The 22,277-nt window shown below is 37.9% G+C and overlaps 1 protein-coding gene across 2 annotated transcripts in view; it reads right to left on the bottom strand.

Annotated features, from left to right (window-relative positions):
* Positions 1-22,277, bottom strand: part of LOC121064327 (macrophage mannose receptor 1-like) — a 58,299-nt gene that overhangs the window by 18,229 nt on the left and 17,793 nt on the right. For both annotated transcript variants that reach the window (XM_040545606.1, XM_040545607.1), the window contains 12 exons: positions 19,561-19,743; positions 14,482-14,639; positions 11,323-11,436; positions 9,941-10,056; positions 8,467-8,615; positions 7,192-7,391; positions 6,583-6,707; positions 5,333-5,420; positions 4,260-4,404; positions 2,690-2,731; positions 2,408-2,571; positions 1,158-1,225 (listed from right to left, as the gene is read on the bottom strand). In XM_040545606.1, the coding sequence (XP_040401540.1) occupies positions 1,158-1,225; positions 2,408-2,571; positions 2,690-2,731; positions 4,260-4,404; positions 5,333-5,420; positions 6,583-6,707; positions 7,192-7,391; positions 8,467-8,615; positions 9,941-10,056; positions 11,323-11,436; positions 14,482-14,639; positions 19,561-19,743 (1,552 nt within the window). The remainder of the gene's footprint in view (positions 1-1,157; positions 1,226-2,407; positions 2,572-2,689; positions 2,732-4,259; positions 4,405-5,332; positions 5,421-6,582; positions 6,708-7,191; positions 7,392-8,466; positions 8,616-9,940; positions 10,057-11,322; positions 11,437-14,481; positions 14,640-19,560; positions 19,744-22,277) is intronic.

The following is a 22,277-nucleotide window of genomic DNA, read 5'->3' on the forward strand; positions in this document are numbered from 1 at the left end:
AAAAACAATTCAACAAAACATTTCTTTAGCATATAAGTAGGACTGCTTCCATGTTAGAAAAAGTTATTCTCCAGCATGTTTAATACAGCTGCTCATAGTTTAAGGCGTAATGTTTGACCAATTTGCCTCCCTGCTAATTGCACTAAACATACTGTCTGTGCAAAGATATGGGATATGTGTTGAAGCTGTGCTTACTCTGAATTTATACAATACACTGACAATTTGCAGCTGATGGAATAATACCCAAAATCACCATTTAGGCCAACATGAAAGCCAGACACTATTTCAGCATGAGAGAGCCCAGGTGCTCACCATTTCCCACCAAGTCATACATTCACTTTGCCTATTACAGAGAAGAGATTTTAGTCATAACACTAACCAAATGTTTGATCATTTCCCCATGCAGAGGAAAAATTGTGAGGTCATGACAAACTGCCTACAAGGCAATTCCTGTGACAATTTTCCCTCCCCACAAGGTAAAATAGAACTACTGAAAAAGTTGTACATCAGTGTAGATTAAACCATCAAGAAAAAATTATAGCCAGGCAATCAAATATTAATGTGAAGATATATATCTATTGGACTGCAACTGACAGAGATGCCCAGAGAGCCCTTTATGTCTTCAGGCACACACACCAGCTACTTCACTTAAGCACATATTCATCTTATGGTCACTATAAAAGGATTTGATCCTTTCTTAAATAAAAAATTTCACTAGTATCAACAGGGAATTTTTATTTTTTAAAAATTCCTTATATTAGCTATATTTTACTGGAGTATGGGCAAGGCAGTCAACAGATCAGGGCAAATTTCAAATCAAGCTTTTTTCATTTTATAAAAAATATAGAACAACAGTATTATTAGTAGGGTGAGTATGCCTAACAAAAGAAGAGGGATTCAAAATAAAGTGGATTAAATGTAATGATGCACTGTGATATATTTAATACAGAATACATTTTTACAACCTTCATAACCAAAACCATCAAGCATGAAATACCAATCCCAGGCAATTCAGAGTAAAAACACGAGAACATTCTCATTCACTTTGATAGGCCACAATTTCATAAAAGCATTTCATATTTTTTTCTCTGCTCAGTAGATTTCTTCTTTCTTGATTTCAAAGCACAATGCAAGCTTGATGGTTCTCATTGACCTACCTTGTCTTTTGATCAACACTCAGTTGTAAACCAATGAAATATGAATCCTCTTTGCCGTTTTTCAAGATCTAGAATATAATGATTAAAATTGTATACACTTCCTCTTTTTATCACAGAAATCTGTTATGTTAATAATGAGTAATATACTATTTATAAACAGGGGTTATGAGTTGCTATATCCTCTAGCTACAATGCTAAAGTTAAAGCAGCTCACAGCTGACAGTCCTCAGACAACTTCACCATTGGCCAAAAAGCTTGGTTACTATATCATCATTTCTTACTCGAAAGTCAGTGAAATCATCAACTCTTGCACAGCCTCTGTGGTAGATATCCGGCAAATACTCTGCAAGAAACAAACCCTCCTACAATTTGGATGACAGTTAATATAGGCTCTTGTGTCATCTCACTGACACTTTTCAGCCACTTTAGGAAAAGATTTAAGTAGTTCAAATCTGACTTTTAAGCATGTTAATGATTTAAAGAAGTTGGTCTCAAGACAGCAAACAGGTAACTAACCCCCAGTCACCTAGGAAACATCATTTAAAAATTCTTTGACCATAATCCATGACTCAAGTTTTTCCCTCATAATTATAATCCATACGAGGTGGCAAAGGGGCAAACTTGAGAACCAAAAAGATGCTGCTAGGTAGGCTACAACTCAGATATACTGACAAGTTCAAAAGCCAATCTTCTGAGAGTTGCATGTAAATTAATAGCTGGTTTTGATTTGCTACTTAACACTTTGAGTTTTTCTGTTGACCTTCACTTTCAGTTAACCCACCTGCATTACAGAACTGTAGCTCAACTTACTTCTTGCTAAAATGAAGCCACAGATTAATTAAAATTAAGCATTAAGATTTACCTTAACACATAAGCAGTTGCAGATAGATATAACGGACTTGATCTTTTTCGTTCCCTTCAAACTCAGGAAAGCCTATGATTCTATCATTCACTGCTAACATGGTGTAACTTCCACATTGTGTATTTAAAAGCGGATAATGATTTCTTTAATGCTTACTGTGCTTATTTCTGTAAAAAATCCTGGACCAACCTAGACCCTGTCTCAGATAGGAAACAATCTAAGAAAAGACTTGGATTTGTCCTTCATTTTCATCTGGCTTAATGTCATTGGAATTTTACTGACTTCGCTTTCATAAAACTTGTAGGGAAAACAACAGGTTGAAAAAGATTTGTGCCCACAATCACTTGCTCTGGATAATTTATTCCACAATATTAGTGATTTTTCTTACATATCGCCAGAGGAACTTTCTTTCACTTTCACTCTCGATGACAGCAAGGTCTCCAAAGTTCTTTTTGCAAAACTCACGACCTTTTTCCATAGGAACACTCTCTGTGCTGAAATAATAATGTTTGTCTTCATGTATAATCCATCCATCCTCAGTAGTCGTGTACTCTGTAAAATAAATACTAAGCTAACTATATTGTTCCTGAGGTACAAATATTCTCGTTAGTAGAATTATAAAAATGCATTTAAACACACACACACAAAAAGTAAAAGCAATAACACTTACTGGGTGCAGGAGATTCTGTTGGTTCAGGCTTTACACTTGCTCCTGTAAGAAAAAAAATATTTATTAGGACTGTACACTTTCTGCTGTAAGAGAAAGTGTTTACCATGACTGATGGGCAAGTTTTTCTCTTGACATTGAATTTTAGTGTTAGCAATGGATTTAACATCAAAATCTAGAGGGAATGAAGTGGCCTACATGTCTTATTTTCAGCCAAATTTAAATACATATTCTTATTCCCTTAGGCTCTAAATATAAGCTATCCCTAATGCACAAGGTATTATAAATTACCTTGAAATTTGTCTGAATTGTGTAATTATATTTGGTATTCACTGGATGCTGAAAACCTCATGTCCCAAAGCATTAACGCTCATCTTCCCCTTCCTCCTTTCCCCAGGTCATGTATACACAAATTCTGGCTTAAACTAGAGATAGCATGAATGAGGCTGGGTGATCTTCTTCCATGGTGCCACAGCTACTAGAGTGATGTTGTTTCCATCTTCTCTGAGAAGAAAGAGCTTCTAAAAAAATTCCATAGAAAAAATCCCACTGGAAAAAGATATGCTGCCAATAAATTAACTGGTTCTTTCTAACAAGAAGATTTCATGCTAAAGAATTCCCCTAGTTGTTTTGGTTATGGCATGATAGAGATAGCATCATGGAGGTCATCAGCATCTCAGGAAAACAATTTCTAAAACAGGACATCTCTCACTGTATAGGTTTACCCATTTACTTTGTGGTAAGAACAGTCTTATAGATATTGGCACTTAATAAAATATTCTCTGTCCAACATAAAGCAGATCTGATGGTTTATTGTCCATAACCCAAGAAGGCATATTTATTTTGCACCCTGCCCTCCCAATATATGAATGTGGTAAAAAGCTTAACCAAGTATTTTCCAAAATACTCAAAGGTAGTTAGATGTGCTGTTTGTAGAACTCAGAATTTCCCTAAATTACAAATTTTGTCTTGTTGTTTTCAGAAAATTAAAAGAATCCAAAATTAGATTTCGAGAGGACTTTGCAAGAAATCAACAAATGAATAATAAAACCCAGCCAAAGTAAAATAAAATATCCCCAAATCAGGCTGCATCTTGCAATTATAGATTCAATTAGCCAAAGCCAAGCCAAGCCAAGCACCTAAGCCAAGTAAAAGAGGGAGTTTTCACATATAAAAATTCAAGTATGTGAACTGATTTGTGAACCATTTTCTTATAACTTGAAGCTCAACTCACAAAAAAAATGAAAAGAACACAAAATACCATTTGTTGGAGAAAGCATGGATTGAGACGTAAACATGAATATTCAAAGTAACATTTCCTATTTTTGAGGAATCACATTGTTCTTTCTGAAATCACAGAGAAAGATCAGTGAGAATTCCCAGCAGGGTGCCACACAGGCTCTGTATCTTCAAATACATTGGAAATCCTTATGCCACTTTCATATTTCACCTTCCACAGGGAACCATTCTGATAAACACATTTTGAAAATTTTTGTTTCTCAAAGTTAAGGGAAAAAAAATCAACCAAGAATCTTTTCTTATTATAATAATACACAGAAGGAAGCAATAATACCTTTTCTTATCTGGCAAATCCATCCATATAGATAATCACAGTGCCTGTCATTCCAAAGCATGCTGGAATCGCCACTGATCTCTGCACAAAGTTCAATTCCTTGATAATTATTGGGTTCTCCAAAGCCCCAGTTTTCATACCTCACCTATGAAAGAAAAGGTTTTGTGAGGATTCTGGTGTACAGCAAGATAATAAGAAAGATACAGCATCAAAACACACACCTAAAATCTGTTCCTACTGTCAGTCTGTAAGATAGGAGGAAACCAGAACTTCCCCCTGCAAATGCTGACATTTCAAATTTGTTTTCAGATTGCAACCTCAACCACAGCTTAGATAACTTGTTTCTTTTCACACTTGGAAGAATATTGACATCTTTTTTAGGATATAAATTCTGTAAAATTCATCTAACAACAATGATACATGCTACATGTTGCTATTAAATTTATTACATATCCTATACAAGTAAAATAATAGGCCATTGCTGAGACACAACAAAAATGTTGGAATTTTACTCACAAAAATCCTGTTATTCTAATTCTAACTTTCCTGTATGAATTCCAATTTCAGTTTTCTCTATGGTAAACTTCCATCAATATATTTTGACCAACCTTGAATGAAATGCAACCTCATCTCTAGAACCACTTTTGTTCCTACAGTTTTCTACACTGGCATAAGAAATTACCTTCAGCTCCATGGAATATAGGTCATTTCAGATCAAGAGCTAATTAGCAAAGAAGAGAAATACTAATGATGGACTATTTTACTGAATATATACATATATTGATAATAAACTATATTTACTCAATATACTCAATTATATATATATCTCCTTTTTTTCATCTACATGAATTTAACTTTCTCAATAATTAAATGCACATTTTCTTATAAAAAAATCAGTATTTTTAGCCAAAAAAATCAACCCATGAAAAGCTATTCATAAGCTTTCCTAAAGAGAGCATGACACAGGAGAGGATTATGATTAAACATGAAATTACACACAGACATCTCCACCACACACAGTTGAGAAACACAGGGAATGCAAAATAACAGCTGTGAATAATTAAACCACTCACCGGAGATCCATCGCTCCAAACAAAGCCATCATCAGGATTCAAATAATATAAACCCATCCAGAAATGCTGGTGGTAATAACCATTGTTCCTAAACAAAAATAATAAACATCTAATTTATAAGAAGTTTAAACATAAGAACAAAGCTAATAAGGGCATTACAATATTTTTAAAATCTATCATTCACAACAGCTGATAAACTTCTGTAAAAATCCTTAAAGCTGTTAGAAACAATAATGAGGGAGGACAACAATTAAAACACAACTATCTCTAGCTCTTAGCACTCGACATTAACTCAGACAATTTGAAACACTGGCCAAGACTTTTTTCAGAAAGTGTCCATCCAATCCAACTGCTGAAAATCTGATAAGGTTGTTTAATACTTTTCTCTAATAGTCCAATATCTACTGTTTCTCATTTTGTCTTTAAAGGCACTTACAGTATCCAAGCTGACAAATATTTGCTGCAGTTGAACCTCATTAAAAAAATAGCATCTTAAACGAATTCTTGTCTACAAGCAGACACACTTTACTGATTTCTCAGAATTTATTGAGTCAATATATGGTAACGCAGCACCTGAGACTTCTTCCTTTCCAGAAGTATATAGCTGGGATTCTAGTACGGTTGTAGTATTTTACAAGGCTGCCATGTCTCAGTCGTGCTTTCTAGATAGACAGACAGGTATGTGCTCATTGAGCCCAGCCTCTTCAGGTCATATCACAAGTGCTACCTTTTTAACAGTACTTGAACACGTTCAGAAATCTTTCACCTATTTTTTACAATTCAGGGACCTATAAACTTTATTTACTTTCCGTCTATGGAAAAAAATGAATCTGAAGTTGCCTCTGCTTCCTGATTTGTTCATAAAATAATGAAACAAAACACTGACCAGATTTATATCATGACTGTTTCCCTGTTTGTACATTTGCTTATGCCAAACCAACTGGCATCTGAGGTAATTTTATAATATCCACAAATCCAAATGAAATATTTTTATATCTGATCATAAATGTTGTCTCAGCGAGGTATCCTGCCAATCTCACAATAGCATTAGCTTCTGGGGTGACTGCCACTAGTCATACTACAACTGCTGTTTCATCAGCTCCGCTTTCTTGCTGTGTGTTTGATACAGGTGCTGATAATAAATCAAGACTACCTTATACTGAAGTAAAAATGCAGACCTAAAATGAAATATTTCAGAAAGATCAAAAGGGTAGTTGACGCGGATGGTTGACCACGCCACAGATACTCACGCAATAGAACGCCATATCACGTACTGTTCTTCTTTACCATTAATGGAGGCCAGATCTCCTCCTATAGTTCGACAAAACTGTTGAGATTCAAGCCATGTTTTCTTTTGCTCTCCTTTTGAAAAAGGCTAAAGAGAGCATATTTTGCAATCAGATATAGTAGACCATACAGACCACAAGAAAAAGAAACACCAGCAACACAAAAGCAATTCATTTACAATTAACTTGTTCAGTGGGGATTACAGAAACTTGGAATATAAGGTTAATGAGCATTCATCTGTGTGAGAAACGGGTTTCACATGAGTGTCTTTGAGGCAAGTTAGCAGACTACATTGCTGACAGCAGTATCTGCTCCAAGACAACAGACAGAGAAAGGTATTTTCAATCTTAACAGACCACGGATAGGAAATTAAGCTCAGAAGATCAGACCTCAAGATCAGACTTTAGAGGAGTAAACAAAGCCATAAGCATTTCAATAAAAGGGAACAAGACCTCCACATATAATCCATAAATATGCTTATGAAACAGCAAAGCTTCTGTAAAACAATTTTTACTGCATATAAACACAGCAAATAGAAACTACCTTAACTCAGAACTAAGCAACATACTTACTTTGAAACAGAAGCTGATACGATTGTTTGAGTCCCAGCCTTCTGGACACCTGGGAACAGGAGTAGTTGTAGGAACAGGTGGTGGCGTCACTCCCTCTGCCCACACTTTACATAAGAATTTTGCCTTTTCTTCACATTTTATTACATCCCATAATCCACCTGCAATTCCAGTTCTCATGGCAACACAGCCTGGCTTTCTTCCTGGTTGTAAACAGGAATGCATAAAAGCAGCATTTCAGGGGTCACTGCAAACTTAGAAAACTTCATATTCTGTGATAATGGAAATAAAGTCTTTGTCTGTACAGAGTTACAAATGTTTCAAGTTCATGAAAACAGCAAAAGGTTAAAAAAAAAAACCTGTTGTTCACCCATATCTGAGATATTTAATTGTGCCTCACATCAACTCACATCAACCTCCAAGCAACATCATAACCTGCAATTCTACTAATTCTCCCCTGAAACTGAAGATATGTTTAGAGCTATTTTCTCAAATTTGTCTCATTTGACTATGATTTTCAAAAACGAGCTGGCTATGTGCAGACCTACTGTTGGCTTCACAGTCTATGTAGTTTTAGCACTCCACCTGACACATTTAAATCAGCATTTAAAGCACTGCAATTAATGAGGATCAGAGGATCTCCTGAAAGCCAAATACAACACACCAGAATCTTGAATGCTAGAGACCATCCTCTTTCTGATGTGATGATGTGACCGTGTCAGAGATAAAAAGGCTTCCCATCCCAATGTTTCATTAGAAGAGGTAAAAATAGCAAGGTTTTCATCAACAAAACTTAGTAAATAAGGAAATCAAACTCATCTAGAAAAGATATTAACTAAAAAAGACTAAACACAAACCTTCCTCTTGTCCTTTCCCACAATCCCATTTTCTCTAAGACCAGAGACTTTATGTGTGCTGTGATCTCACACACCTCAAAGCATGCAGTGAGCAAGTGTACTATGAGATATGCTGCACAGGCAGGGCTTGCAAGCAAGGCAAAGCGTGTCTGCAGAGATTGACCTTATAGAGTAGTACATGCGGAATGGAAGTAAATCAGTTTAAAGTTTTTTCTGAGCTCATATTAAAAACTCACTTGAGCACCATGCAGGAAGTTAGCAACAGCACTGCATGCTTGAGAGAGCAGAGAGATATACTTGAGAGCAATCGCTCAGTATACCACCAGGAAGGGGTTATGGACTGAAACAAAAAAAAAAACACAAGTGGCGAGCGATGTTTTCTGAGCACTGTACTCATTAAAGAGTATAGAGTCATAGCTACCAGGCATTTCAGAATTCCAGTGTGTAAATAAGACAGATTCGCCATTAGCCCACTTGAAAGTTCCCTTTTCTTCTACATCCGAAAGTCCAATCCAAAAGTATCTTTCTGTTCTCAGCCCAACCAGGCTAGTCAGGTAGGCTTGTTCATATCTGTTCAAAAGAACACAACTGTTAAATTAATACCACTAAAATATTTTTTAAAGCTGTTAATAGTTCCTTATTTTCTCAGAATTACCTTTGTACTTTCTTGAAATAATGTTTTAGATGGATCTACTTGAACAAACCAAATAATAAAACATTCATAATATTTATTTTGTAAGTTTGAATACCAGAATATTCTGTCTTCTCTTCTGATGTCCAATAAAGAAAGTGGTATAAGGGTGGACTGACTATAAATTGGAGAGGATATGGGAAGGAAGAAACCTTACAGGACTTAACTGGAATATTACTGTATTACTGAGAGTTTCTGATACCACTGAATTTAATGAATTCTTGCTACAGACAAATCCAAAACCAGAAAACTCAGGACTACTAGGGAAATAAAATAAACTGAAGGCCAGAGTAGTATGACACTTAACTGTGAAATTAAGGAAAATCCCAAATTAGATCCAATGATCACACCTGAAAAGTTATGTTGGGAAACAAACCTATAAAGAGGCAAAATTTGCCATAGTTTATTACAGTGTTTAAACAAACAGCTTTTGCAAAATCGGAGCAAATTAAAAAAAGGCTTCCCCATAAAAACATATAGCCTAAAGACCACATTATCGTTAAACAATTTTTATCACAGCTGCAGTGCCACCTACATTTAGAGAGTTACAATCCACAACAGATTTTTCAGGCCAGAACACATCTATTTAAATTATAATGAAGCAAGTAAGCCAAAGCGTAAAGCACTGAGTCAACTGCAGGTGCAGTGAGCTTCGTTTCTTAACCCTATCTCATTTTCACAATATGCCATATTCGATAATGTGTATCAGCTGCTCAGAAATTTAGCACAGTCTGAACCCTGATGGAATTGTGATGGATTTTCAGGCACCAAGCCCTTCCATCCTCATTTGGATTCTCATTTTAACTTTGAATAAGTAGCTCAGTTCTGAAAAGTGCAGATAGGTGAAACTGATGTTCTCTTGCTCATTCAAACTAACTTTTGAGAAGAATTCAGAATCATTCTGTGTACTACACTCAAGTAAACTCATCCTCAATCCACTGCAATTAAAGAAAGAAAATAAAATTATATTATTTTCCTCAGCATAACCACCTATAGCAATGATTTTACAGACATTGCTTATTTTTACTACAAACTGAATTCCTGGATTTGAATACATATGCAAAAACTTTTAGAAATTCTGTATCTTCAGACAGCTGTCCTCTCAAGCAAGATTGTCATCCAATCAAAATCTTTATTTTGATATTCTGATGATGTTAGATGTTAAATACTCAGGGGGCCCCTCATGCAAGCAGTTTTCACATACCTGTCTTCAACAGTTGCTAAAAAAGCCTTATGCCTTTCACAGGTTTGATTTGCTTGAGAAAATGATACAAATGTATTTCCAATGAAGTAACAATAAAAGCCATGTCTTTTCCAGCCCTGTGAAAATAAACATTAAGTGATCACATATGTTATAGCTTTTCTAAACTGCTTATCAAAAATAAATCAATAATGTAAAAAATGTGAAAAAAATGATTTATGACACTGTCAGCTAACCATTGGACAAAGGAACAATTAAACTGGAAAAGGCAGACTGGAAACAGCCAGAAACAAAGTTTTTAAAGTTCTGATTCATAAAATAATTTTTGGTATATAATAAATTAATAAATCAGTGAATTTCACTTATATAAAGGCATGAGAGGCTTTGTTGTAGACCTTCAGTGCTCACTATTGGACTGTCTGGCACATGAGCATGCAATCATGAAAGCGCTCATGAGAAGTAAATTTCAGCTCGTCTTTTCAGAAAGAAAATGGCACCTCAAATACGTTTGGTTATTATAAACTACCTTTAACACTCTTTTCTAATGTTTTGTCATTCAAATGTCATTAGCTCAGGAATATGCTTGCAGAGGAATAGTTTGCTGGGAGCTACAAGTCACACAAATTTTCTCCAGACGGTCTTAAATTTTTCACCAAGGAGACTTCTTTTCTACCGGTATGCACTTAGTTCTCTAGACAAGGACAGCATACAGAAGCATTAGGATCACTTTATCGTCTCCCAGGGACTCTTTCACAAATACAGGGAATTAATATCAAAGAATTCTCTGTGGCTGTGTAGAGCAGAGTTTGGGGAGAAGGATTCCCTATGACATAACAAGTTACAGTCAATTTCTTGGAACCACTTGTGTCAACAGAACATTACCAAATCAGCAGTAGATCCACTAGCAGTTCAGAAAGAGCACAGTGGATCTATTTTGCTTAGGCACTGGTAACAAATTCTTCAAAGTAAGGAGCACTGCCAGAACAGCATGAAGACAAGCACACCCTTACTGTTGCAAATAATATTTAAGAAAACTGTAGGTAGAGCTGAAGAGCAACTGCTGGTGCAAGCAAATTTCTTACGAAGGCCTGAAAGCCAATAACTGAAAAATAGTCTACTGCACGGACAACACGTTTGAATTTTGCTTGAAGTTCTGGAAAACTAGAGGGAACTTCAAGAGTTAAATGACAGTCAGAGCCTGGATTTATTCATATGTATCGCCTCGCCCATCTGTCATAGAAATGAGAAGGCCAACTGTTCTAAGATGACAACACAGAATCCATTTTTTTTGTCTCTCTGTCCTTGCAGAGCCATCCAGGTGCTATTTTCTCCTCTTAGTCATTCCTAGCAGCCTGCTCAGCTCTGACAACTTTTCCTTTACTTACTCTCTGGCAGCCCGTGTCAATAGTTTCCTCTTCTGTTGGAGCTTCTGACATGGGTTTCCTTTTACAGATGTAGCCAATTTTCTTTTCACAAGAATGGTCTGCCCAAAATCCATCCTGAACATTAGAACACAACAACACAGTCAAGTTGGATTTAGTTTTCAAAGTACGTGCTCTATGCTTTTAAGTATTTAACAACTTTTTTCTACCTTTAGAGGAAGCGAAACCTACATGTAACTTCAGTAGTAGCCATTCATTCCAACCTCCGTTCTTCTACTGAGGCTGATTCGCCACTCACTTACGCTTTCCTTGATTAACCCTGCTGAAAAGTGAGTGCTCCGAGATGACACCAATACACTATCTTTACAAAGACTATTAATTTAATAACTATGTAGAAGGAAAGGGAGATCATAGAATCATAGAATGGGTTGGGTTGGAAGCGACCTCAAAGATCACCCAGTTCCACCCCCCCCTGCCATGGGCAGGGACACCTCCCACCAGACCAGGTTGCCCAAAGCCCCATCCAGCCTGGCCTTGGACACCTCCAGGGATGGGGCATCCACAGCTTCTCTGGGCAGCCTGTGCCAGTGCCTCACCACCCTCTCAGTGAAGAAATGCTTCCTTATATCTAATCTAAATCTACCCTCTTTTAGTTGAAAACCATTACCCCTTTGTCCTGTCACTACACTCCCTGACAAAGAGTCCCTCTCCTGCTTTCTTGTAGGCCCCCTTTAGGTACTGGAAGAAAGATGTCATCTCTCATTGCAGAAATCCAGTTACAATAGAAAACAGAAACTTCATTGTAACAATTCCTTAGAAGATGCAAAAAGTTCCTTGTAAAAGTTAGTATTAAGGTCGTTACTCCCCATATTACAGATTCTCAGAAGAAACAATGGCATTCAGTGGGAGCTGTACTGAAAGAATGAAACTTCATAGGACCCTATAATTCTGTAAGCTGGACAAAGCATCTACATCCGCATCTGACACTGCCATAGCCACTGCCCAGGAAGCACAGTAAGTGAAGTACAAAAATCCTTGTGCCCTTAAGAATTTGTTTGTTCAGTTACTATGTACACCATGGCCTGGTTGTCGTGGAAGAAATACACCTTTACACCCTTGTCACCAGAGCATGACCACTACTGCAATGGAGAAGAATTTTAACGGAGATTATAACCTCACCCCGACTTTGGCCCAGAGAGAACAACCCCAATAAACACACACAGCTCTTCTCAATTTGGTGAGATTTTTATGTTGTAGCCTACACAGTCCTTCCTCTTTCATGGTTATTACTGTGGTTTTGCTCTCCCAAGGTTGTTATTCCAGTTCTCTTCATTTCTTCCTGGAACTGATGATGTGGTCTCTTCTTCTGCTAGTGCTGCTAACTCCTCCATGCCCCTCACAGCCAGATGTGTCCCAGGGCTGGCTCCCTCTGCACTCAGTCTCACCTTCTGAACTGGTGTGTTTGTGCACCAGAACAATGCAGACACCTGAATCAGCTGCATGCATACACACCGCTGTTGCTCTTGATAGCACTAAACCTATTGGGAAAAAAAATCCTAATTTCCCTAAATTTAGTGAAGTCTCCCTTTTTTTGAGTCCATTAGTCCATTTTGCTACCCTTACACCTTTGGATTCACTTTCCTTCAAATTTTCTTCCATCTTGAGTATCTGTCCCGGTTTCGAATGGGAGAGAGTTAATTTTCTTCATAATGCTGGTGGGATGCCATGTTTTGGAGTTAGCAGGAAAATAATCTTGATGACACACTGATATTTCAGTTGTTCAACAGTGCTTATACTAAATCAAGGACTTTTCAGCTTCTCATACTGCCCTGTTAGCGAAGGGGCTGGGGGTGCATCAGTCAGCTGATGGTATGCAATTGCATTGTGCATCACTTGCTTTGTGTATTCTTTTATTTTTGTTCTCCCCCACCCTTCTCTTTCTTATTAAACTTCCCTTATCTCAACCCATGAGTTTTTACCTTCTTTCCACAATTCTCTTCCCATCCCATCACGTGAAAGGGGAGTGGGGAATGAGCAAATGGCTGTGTGGTACTTTGCTGCCTGCCAGGTTAAACCACAACAGTCTCTCAAACAGCTTCTCATTTTGAGTTAATAAATACTGAAGTCTTTCCAGATTTTTTTAGATATTTGCCATTAAATATATTTATGTCATTAAACGGTGTACTTCCCAGGAAGCATACTGAGGAGTTAAAAAATAAAAAAGACTTTTTTTCTCTCAGTATCAATGGCAAATACAGAAATATACAAATACAAAACAAGTTATATTTGTGTATTTGTTCCTTACGAATGATAGAATACTCTAAGACTTGATATTTTGAGAAATATGGGAACTACAAGCAAGAACTAAAGTTTCTTGTATTTTTTCTTTAATTTTGCTTACGAGTGTGGGCTTGCCCTGTGAGGTAAGCTCTGTATAGTTTTCAGGCCAGTTGGGAAAAAAATTGTAGCTCTCATCTTTTAGAGTTGCACTCACCAAAAGTACAGCCCTCAAGTGTTAATTTTGCTAAATAAGAAGATACTTTGATATGGGTAAATGCTCTTTTTTCTCCTCATAAAATAGGTAAACCCTCAAGGAGGTGCTAAGTTCAATATTTTTAATTATCACTAAGAGGAAAAATATTGTTTTGCAACATCACACTGACTTTTATACCAGATGATTATCTCAGTTCCTACAGTACACTTAGATACTGATCATTGCTATATTCTAAAAGGTAGCCTTTTCAAAACAGCCTTGTAACTGTAGGCATATGGTCACTGAGGAAAGGCCTCCTCTAATGTCATTGCTAAACACTTTCCTCACAGCTTTTCACGTGCAGTGCAGATACAAGTATAATACGTAATCCATCTAGATCCCAGACCCAGGTTTTATTATCTTGCCTAGATAAAGAAAACAAAGGCTTCTCTTTTGTTCTAAAGTTACCTTGAAGGAAAGCCACCACTTGCTTCTCAAAGAAGCAACAACAAAAAACTTTTAACAACCTTGAACAGGGAACTTTCATCTAAAAAACAACACCTGAAAGAGTCTAAAATGGGCTGCTTCAAACGGCAATGTCCCCCACTCTTGCGTTCTTACATAGAAAATACCCCAAAAGATAAATTAAATGGTAAGATAATTAGGTCAATAGCTAAACATGACTTTACCTTTCCCTTCATAACAACGCAGTCCTCTTGCCTGTTGTTTGCATGCGTGGGCTCTCCACGAAGCCACTTGGTGTACGTGACAGGTGTCCCATCACTCCACTCAAAATACATCTGAACCTTGAAGTCATTCAGCCCAATCCACAGCTCATCATCTGGCTCTAAAACATATGATTAACAAGGTTGATAACAGTCCTTTCATATGATGGGAACTTTTATCTTCATGGAACAGCAAAGAGTTTATTGTTAGGAAGGCTAAAAGGCAGTCACAGGAAATTAAATCTCCCTGTTTCATAAAGACAGCACACCATTCCTCATATACCTACTCCAGTCATCAGGAAAGACCACTCACTCTAGTGGCAACACAATAAAAGTGTTTAGCTTTATACAAAACAGCAAACTTACTCTCTGTGTTGAATTATGTTTTAGCACAATTTGGTTTGTTCTTATTTTCCAGCTCAAAACCGTTGTATAACATATACAACGAGATATGACTGAATACCTAAAGAAAATTCTGCTTTCTGTTTTCCTCTTAACTTTAGTACAGCAAAGAAAGCAGAAGCGCCATCTTTTCTAATGCTTACACACCCAGTGCTGTCTTTTAGAGTTGACAATCAGAGCACTTGCAAGTCTTCCCATTACATGTTCCTATATTTTGTTTCATTTCAGACCAAAATGAAATTCATGTAGTTGTTGGATTTTTTTTTTAGTTCACAATGGGGTAAACTGCTGGGTTTTAGTTGGAAGTGCAGGAATAATTAAGTATCTTACTTTACAGAAGATATATCTTCGAGGTTTATTTGTCAATGCTTAAAATTCTCTACCATATTGCTACTATAATGTTCATTATCTAATTTTCTTCTGAAAAAAAATCTATTTGAATATGGAAAAAATGGGCATTTAGAATGTGAACTCAATCATCATCAAAGGGAATTCCTTTGTAGTACTGATTTTATGACTTTGTTATGTGCATTTATTATGAAAAGCATAAAAGAGATTTAATTCCATTATTAGCAGCATGATAGAACTGTACTTTGAAGTAAATATACCTTTGTGGAGAGAAAAAATCATAAACTGATGGATATCTGAATATGACTGTAGTAAAAGACCTGCTTTCCTTCTGGTATGTCCCTGTTTTTAAGGCCTGCTATAGAACTCATATAGTCTGTCATCAAGCCTATACTAACGGCAGTATAGATGTCTCCTTTGGTCCACAGCACCATGAATCAGATCACACTGACCAGCTACACACACACACAATCCTTCCCTTGGCTAGCATTCATCCTGTGCAAAATTTGTACAACACTCTCCTGTTCACAGTCTGTTCCCACATTTCTTTCTTTCTGAATAAGTCTTCCTTTAACATCTTCTGTCCAGACTGACCACAGGCAACTTGACAACGGAATCACCCATGAAAATTCAAAATGGGATTGTTAGTCCACCCATAAAGATATCTGCTGCTACAATGGTCTCTGAAAGGAAGCTGGAGCTCTTTCTATTCTGTTACTGCTGTCACTAGCAACACAAGTCTGCAAAGCACTGTTAAAAGTCATCTCCCTTAAGGCAATCCTTTTCTGATAACACTTTTTGGATGGAGGTTTTAATAGACACCCCCACAACTTAAAACTCTCCTGTGACATTTCTCCCATCTGCTAGATAAAAGGACATGGAAGCTTCCCATTCTGTCAAATCGAGCTCCTGCAAAAAATCACCCTCCCAGTTTGTCACTTTAATGGAGTCACCTCTCCTTTCTGTTTCCCTCCATTTCCCTTCCTGTCTTTATTATACCCGAATACGATCAGCCCTCATAGCTCATCCATACTGTCCTTTCCATCTCTCCCCCAACACCAAGGGCTCAGACTCACAGGACACCAGGTCCATCTTCAACAGTCACCTTTACCCCTTCTTCCAGACTGCACTTTCATGTTCAGAAGTCCCCCAACAACACACCTCAATACCATCCTTTAAACTCTCCTCTGATACCAAAACTGAAGCTTCTTATTTCACTGCCCATCACGCTCATTACTGTCCTGTTCCCTCTTTAGCTGCTATCTTCCATGCTCTCTCTTTTTTTTTTTATCTGTAAAAAAAATTCTGACTGTGTTTATTTGGCACCCAGCACAACAGAGGTCCATGGCAAGAGCTCCTAGTGTGGTGGGCTATTGGTTGGTATTACCATGGTAATACAAACAAAAAACAGCAATCCATAACAAAATGTTTACATCTAACTCATCTAAATAAGCCATATAAATCAGAAATCACCAAGAATTATCGAAGCCACTTCCTACATAACATTTTCTCCTCTGAAGAAGAAATGCTGTCAGAGTCTTGTGATCTTCTCTGAAGCCAGGTGACTAAATACCAAGATTTTTTTCCACAGCCACAGTATAAACGAGTTATTTCCCCCTCTCTCAGATATGCACTGGGCCACGTTTGTGCAATATCAGACGTTGCACTTCTGTGTAAACATATACAATGCACTTCTCTTTTATTCTTCATGTTCCTCTCTAAAGTTCTCCTTTGTGGGTGATGCCAAGAAAAACTGAAGAAGCTTCGCTAGTACATCAATACTTATCTCATTATACCCCTTACTGCTTGGTTGCATCATGGGGCTGTGAATTGCTTGGTGTGAAGATGGACTTTTGTTCTGTTTGTACAGCATTTTTGGAGCACAGTTTGATGCAGACAAGATTTTCTAGGCACTGAAATACACAGTGTTCTTATCTCAGTGGTGAGCAATGGCAATCTGATACTGTCTTACAAATGCCTTAAAAGGCTTCTTCAGTAGTTCCAGTTTCCCCCCTCTGAAAAAAAATACTTTCAAAATAGTCTGTGGCAGTGAGTGTGCCGTATGTGAGAGGCCTGGTTTCCTTCAGGCCTATATGCCTTTCAGAAACATTCGCTTTTACAAAAACAGTGCAGTGCAGTCAGTCTTGGAAAGGCCTTTGGAAAAGGCATTAATCTATCTGTGAAATGATCAACTTCCAAGGAATATGGTGAAAATGCATCTAATTTCCTTTAGAGCCTAACTTATTTCAAATGTCTAATGCCTCATCAAGAAGTCCCACCTTTCCTAATCGTCTCATTTGAAAGAATAAAAGTTTCATGCAAGAAAGGGGTTGGGACCCAATGGAATTCATCCCAGGGGCCTCAGAGAGGTGGCTGATGTCATCACAAAACCTTTCTCAATTATTTTTCAGCAGCCTTGGGAATCTGGAGAGGTCTCTGTTAACTAGCCGGCAAATGTTGTTCCAATTTTCAAGAAGGGCAATCTTCTTGAAAATCTTGGATGCAGGACTTGAAGATAGACTAAGTTAGTCCGCAGATGACACTAAATTGGGAGGAGCTGTTGATTGTGACGAGGGTGGAGAGGCCTTGCAGAGAGCTCTTGACAACTTAAAGGCCTGGGCAATCACCAGCTACATGAAGTTTAACAAAAGCAAGTGCCAGATTTTGCACCTGGGAAGGTGCAACCCTGGCCGTATGTACAGACTGGGGGACGAGAGGCTGGAGAGCAGCCCTGCAGAAGGGATCTGGGGGTTTTGGCCAATGCCACGCTTAACATAAGTCAGTGGTGTGCCGCCTGGCAGCCAGGAGGGCCAAGCGTACCCCAGGATGCATCAGGCACAGCATGGCCAGCCAGCTGAAGGAAGGGATTGTCCCGCTCTGGTCTGTGCTGGTGTGGTCTCACCTTGAATACTGTGTGCAGTTTTGGGTGTCATAATATAAGGAGAATATAAAACTATTACAGAGTGTCTAAAGGAGGGCTACAAAGATGATGAAAGGTGTAGAGGGCATAACATATAAGGAGCTGCTGAAGTCGCTTGAAGAAGGAGAAAAGGAAACCAAGAGGAGACCTTATGGCAGCCTACAGCTTCCTCACGAGGGGAGTAGAAGAGCAGGCACTGATCTCTTCTCTCAGGTGACAGGACGGCATGAAGCTGTGACAGGGGAGGGTCAGGCTGTGTGTTATGAAAAGGTTCTTCACTGATAAGGTTGGCGGGCACTGGAACAGGCTCCCCAGGGCAATGGTCACAGCACTGAGCCTAACAGAGTTCAAGAAGCATTTGGACAACACTCTCAGACACATGGTTTGATTTTTATTGGGTGGTCCTATTTGGAGCCAGGAGTTGGACTCGATGGTCCCTGCGGGTCTCTTCCAACTCAGGATATTCTATGATACTATGAATGTGAGGACAAGCACAAGTTGCTATGGAGTTGGACAGGATACAAAGCTAAAGCGTGCCAGCTGTTTTATGATTGCTGCTCCAAGACTGCTGTTAAGCTGCCCAAGGCAGCCTACTGCACTTTTAGTGAGGATAAACTAACTTACACTTATCTGGCATTAAAAGCACACACAGGATCAGTTACTGCAATGAAACAAACACAGGTGTGAACATGTTTCCCCCATCAAAAAGTCGTGTCTGATGCTAAATGCAAAATCAGGTCCAAGTAAAGCAATAGCAACTACAAAATTGCCTCAGCATCAGAATGGCTGTTTCTCACCTAAGGAACACACAGCATCTGTAGCTTAACTAGCCTTGCAACAACTCGAGTGTGGGAGCACCTAAGTACCACGTTTCAGGTGGGGCACATCTGAATCCACATACTGGGACAGACAACTTCCTTTTTCAGAAGAAACACAAGTGACATGACATGAAATATAGAAACATGGCAGTGCTGGTAACAGGATCCACATCTTCCCAAATTCTGACTTAAAAGACGTTGTTTGCCTCACCTATCTTTGCAGACTGATAGTAAAAACTCTTCCAAAATCTGAGAAGGTTATAAATTGCTTAATCTGTATAAAAGGAGGTAGAAGCAGACCCAGATAAATAGGAGATTGTGTTTGATGCAAGTCTTAACACTGAGCACAGCTTTTCCATGACATCATAGTCCGTGTAGATTTAATTCTCATATTGGTATTTTTCTTCCAAAGATTTTTGAAGTTTAAAATTCTCCTTCTGCACCTGTGATCAAGACTATTTTTTTTAAACAAATTTCCTTAGTAGGTAAGACTTCTTTAAAACTCTTTATTTTCTTTGTATAAAAGTTGTTATGTTATTGCAAAAAAGTACTCACGGTACCCAAGCTGAGAAATAACAAAGCTGTACTCTTCAACATTATGGATGCTTGCCAGATCCCCATCCTCCTTTCTGCAAGATGTTAAGGCATCTTTCCATATTTTGGGGTCCCTGTGAATTCTGTAACAGTGACCAGCATATGATATCCATTGATCAGGACATCTAATAGGCACATTAGTCTCTGAAAGGAAAAATGACCATGAAGAATTTCAGGATTCTATTCTTAACTAAAGACCAAAAATTACATAAGGAAAAATTTAACAAAGAAATAAATTATATATTTTCTTCACAAAGAACAGAGTTGAAAAATATGTAAAGGAATCATAATGTACAAGTATGATCAAAAGTTAAACCTTCCAGATTTTTTTTTAAGAACACTACAGTTGCAAACAAGTGCTTGAAACTTGTGAAAAGACAGATTTAAACTGACCACAACAACACACTTTTGACCTTTATAAGCATACATGTATACCAAAATGTAAAGTTTACAGAGCTGTGCTCTAACACTTTTCTGCACTCACATCAGCATGTCCCTTCAATCTCCATATTGCATAGGTACCTGATAAGAACCTAGGCTTACAAAACGTACATATGAAGATGGTTTGGTTTTTTGGTTTTTTTCCTTTCCTCATCAGACTTTAAGCATTTTATGGATTAGCCACATTTGCTGGATTAGCAAAGAAAAAAACAAAATGATTCTACAGGATCGTGCACAAACCCAGATAAGAACACCGCTTTAGGAGTCTTTTTTAAAAGCTCCATTGAGAAAATTACACTGTCAAAGTAAATGATCTATGCTTAAAAAATTGCTTTTAGAAGTTCAGCAGAACAAACCAGAGTACTGCCAACAACCACCCTGCTGTTCAGCAAACAATTCAGCCTGAGAAGTGCCATCCAAATGTATAATAAACAGAATACCACTGCTACATAAACAAATTGTGACTCTTGCAGTATTTTATTCATAATCTGCAGACGGGTTTAGCAAACACCAATATATAGAGTAGAACAAGGACAGCAGGTTTGCAGAAATTCTGTTGGCAAAATAAACTTACATGTGTTGGGGAAGGAGAAACAATGAGTTTCTGTAGGACAGGTGAGTATATTCCATGGAAATATTTAAGTAGGCATCCAAGTCACAATCAATCATGCCCAGTTTGCAAGTATGTACCCCGTTTCAGCTGGAATATGCTGACAATTAGTAGGTACTCAGTGTCAGAACCCTGATTTCTAGCACAGCTATAAACTACTTGTCTGCCTGCCAAAAAAAAAAGTGCCAGCACCTTAACAAAAGTTCAAGTAAAACTGAACTTTGTCACCCCAGGGCTCAGTGCATGGTCAGAGCCCTGTCACTCCTGCCACAGAAACAAAGAACTGGAATAGAGACTAGGGAAACTGTGGAAAGACAAACTGATAGCACTTGGTGTTCTTCAGAGAAATGAGACAGAGGTGACAAATGCTGTTGTAGAGGTTTGTTCGATGCTTTAAACAGCTGCCTGATTTGTCTTATGTCTGCTGTCAACTCTGAGCATATGCATTTTACAGTGCTTTGCTATAACAGTCAGAGAGCAGCTCTGAAAAAAAAAAAAATCTAGGTTTATATGCACCTTCAACACACTCCATGCACCCTTCTGCAGTAAACAGAATAGAACAGATATCAGCAGTTCAGAAAGGGCTACAAAGAGAATCACAAACGTCTTTATTCCCCGCTAAATCTGTGAGAGTCTCTCCGCCAGGCTGAAGGAGACTGTAGGATTATTACTGTAAACACTAAAGCAGCTAGGGCAGGCTGGGAGACTCCTTTAGTTGTAAATCCAATACCACCAGGGAATTTGTTGCAGGCAGAAAAACAGGGATAGTAGATGACAGTCCAGTTTCTTTGGTGGTCTTACTGGGTTTCGTTTGGTCTCATTGGATGACAGAGCTGGGCATTTCTCAGTAAGAGAAAGCCTTCAGTTCTCCATTTCCATTAGTCAGCAATGAACTCTGTGCTTCCCTCTTCTTTTAAAGACAACACACAGTAATACAAGGCCATACGATATATTTTTCATCTTAAGGGAAACAGGTACTAAACCCTGAACTTCAACTGACATAAGCAAAAGAAGCAAGGCAAATTAAATAAGATGTAACAAAGGGAATCATTCTCTTGTATAAAAAATGTTATCCCAGATCACAAGCTGATGAATACTGTGGAATAGAACAACATACAGAAATTAAGCAGAGATTGTTTTTTTCCCTCAAAAAGAGAACAAATATTTTTGTAACCTATAAGCTTGGCTTCCTGAAGGCTGAAGATCTCCCAGTGATTGACTTGTGTGTCTACAAGGGTGAAATCACTAGCTGAAGTTTTAATTAAGGCATTAATATTTCTCTCTCACACATCCATTCTCTGTAGTCTGATAAGAGAAAGCTCACAGAGCAGTCACAACAGTTACACGAAGACCATTTAATTCTCTCATGGATATTTGATTTTATGAAATATTTGGAAACTTAATACTTTAAGACCATTGCACATTGTCCAATTGGGTTAAAATCTATTTTGTCAGTCACTTGGTGGAGGTAGACAGTCAACCAGCCCTTCCTTAGGAAATGAAGTTAAAAAATAAGAAAGTTTTGCAACTGAAATTAACAGGTTCAAATTGATCCACTTTGCTGTATTACAGAGTAAACGCTTTGAAGCCCTATGATTCTACGTGGCTTAATGTATATAATGATGTG

Source organism: Cygnus olor, chromosome 2 (assembly GCF_009769625.2).
Source record: "Cygnus olor isolate bCygOlo1 chromosome 2, bCygOlo1.pri.v2, whole genome shotgun sequence".
NCBI classification, from domain to species: domain Eukaryota; kingdom Metazoa; phylum Chordata; class Aves; order Anseriformes; family Anatidae; genus Cygnus; species Cygnus olor.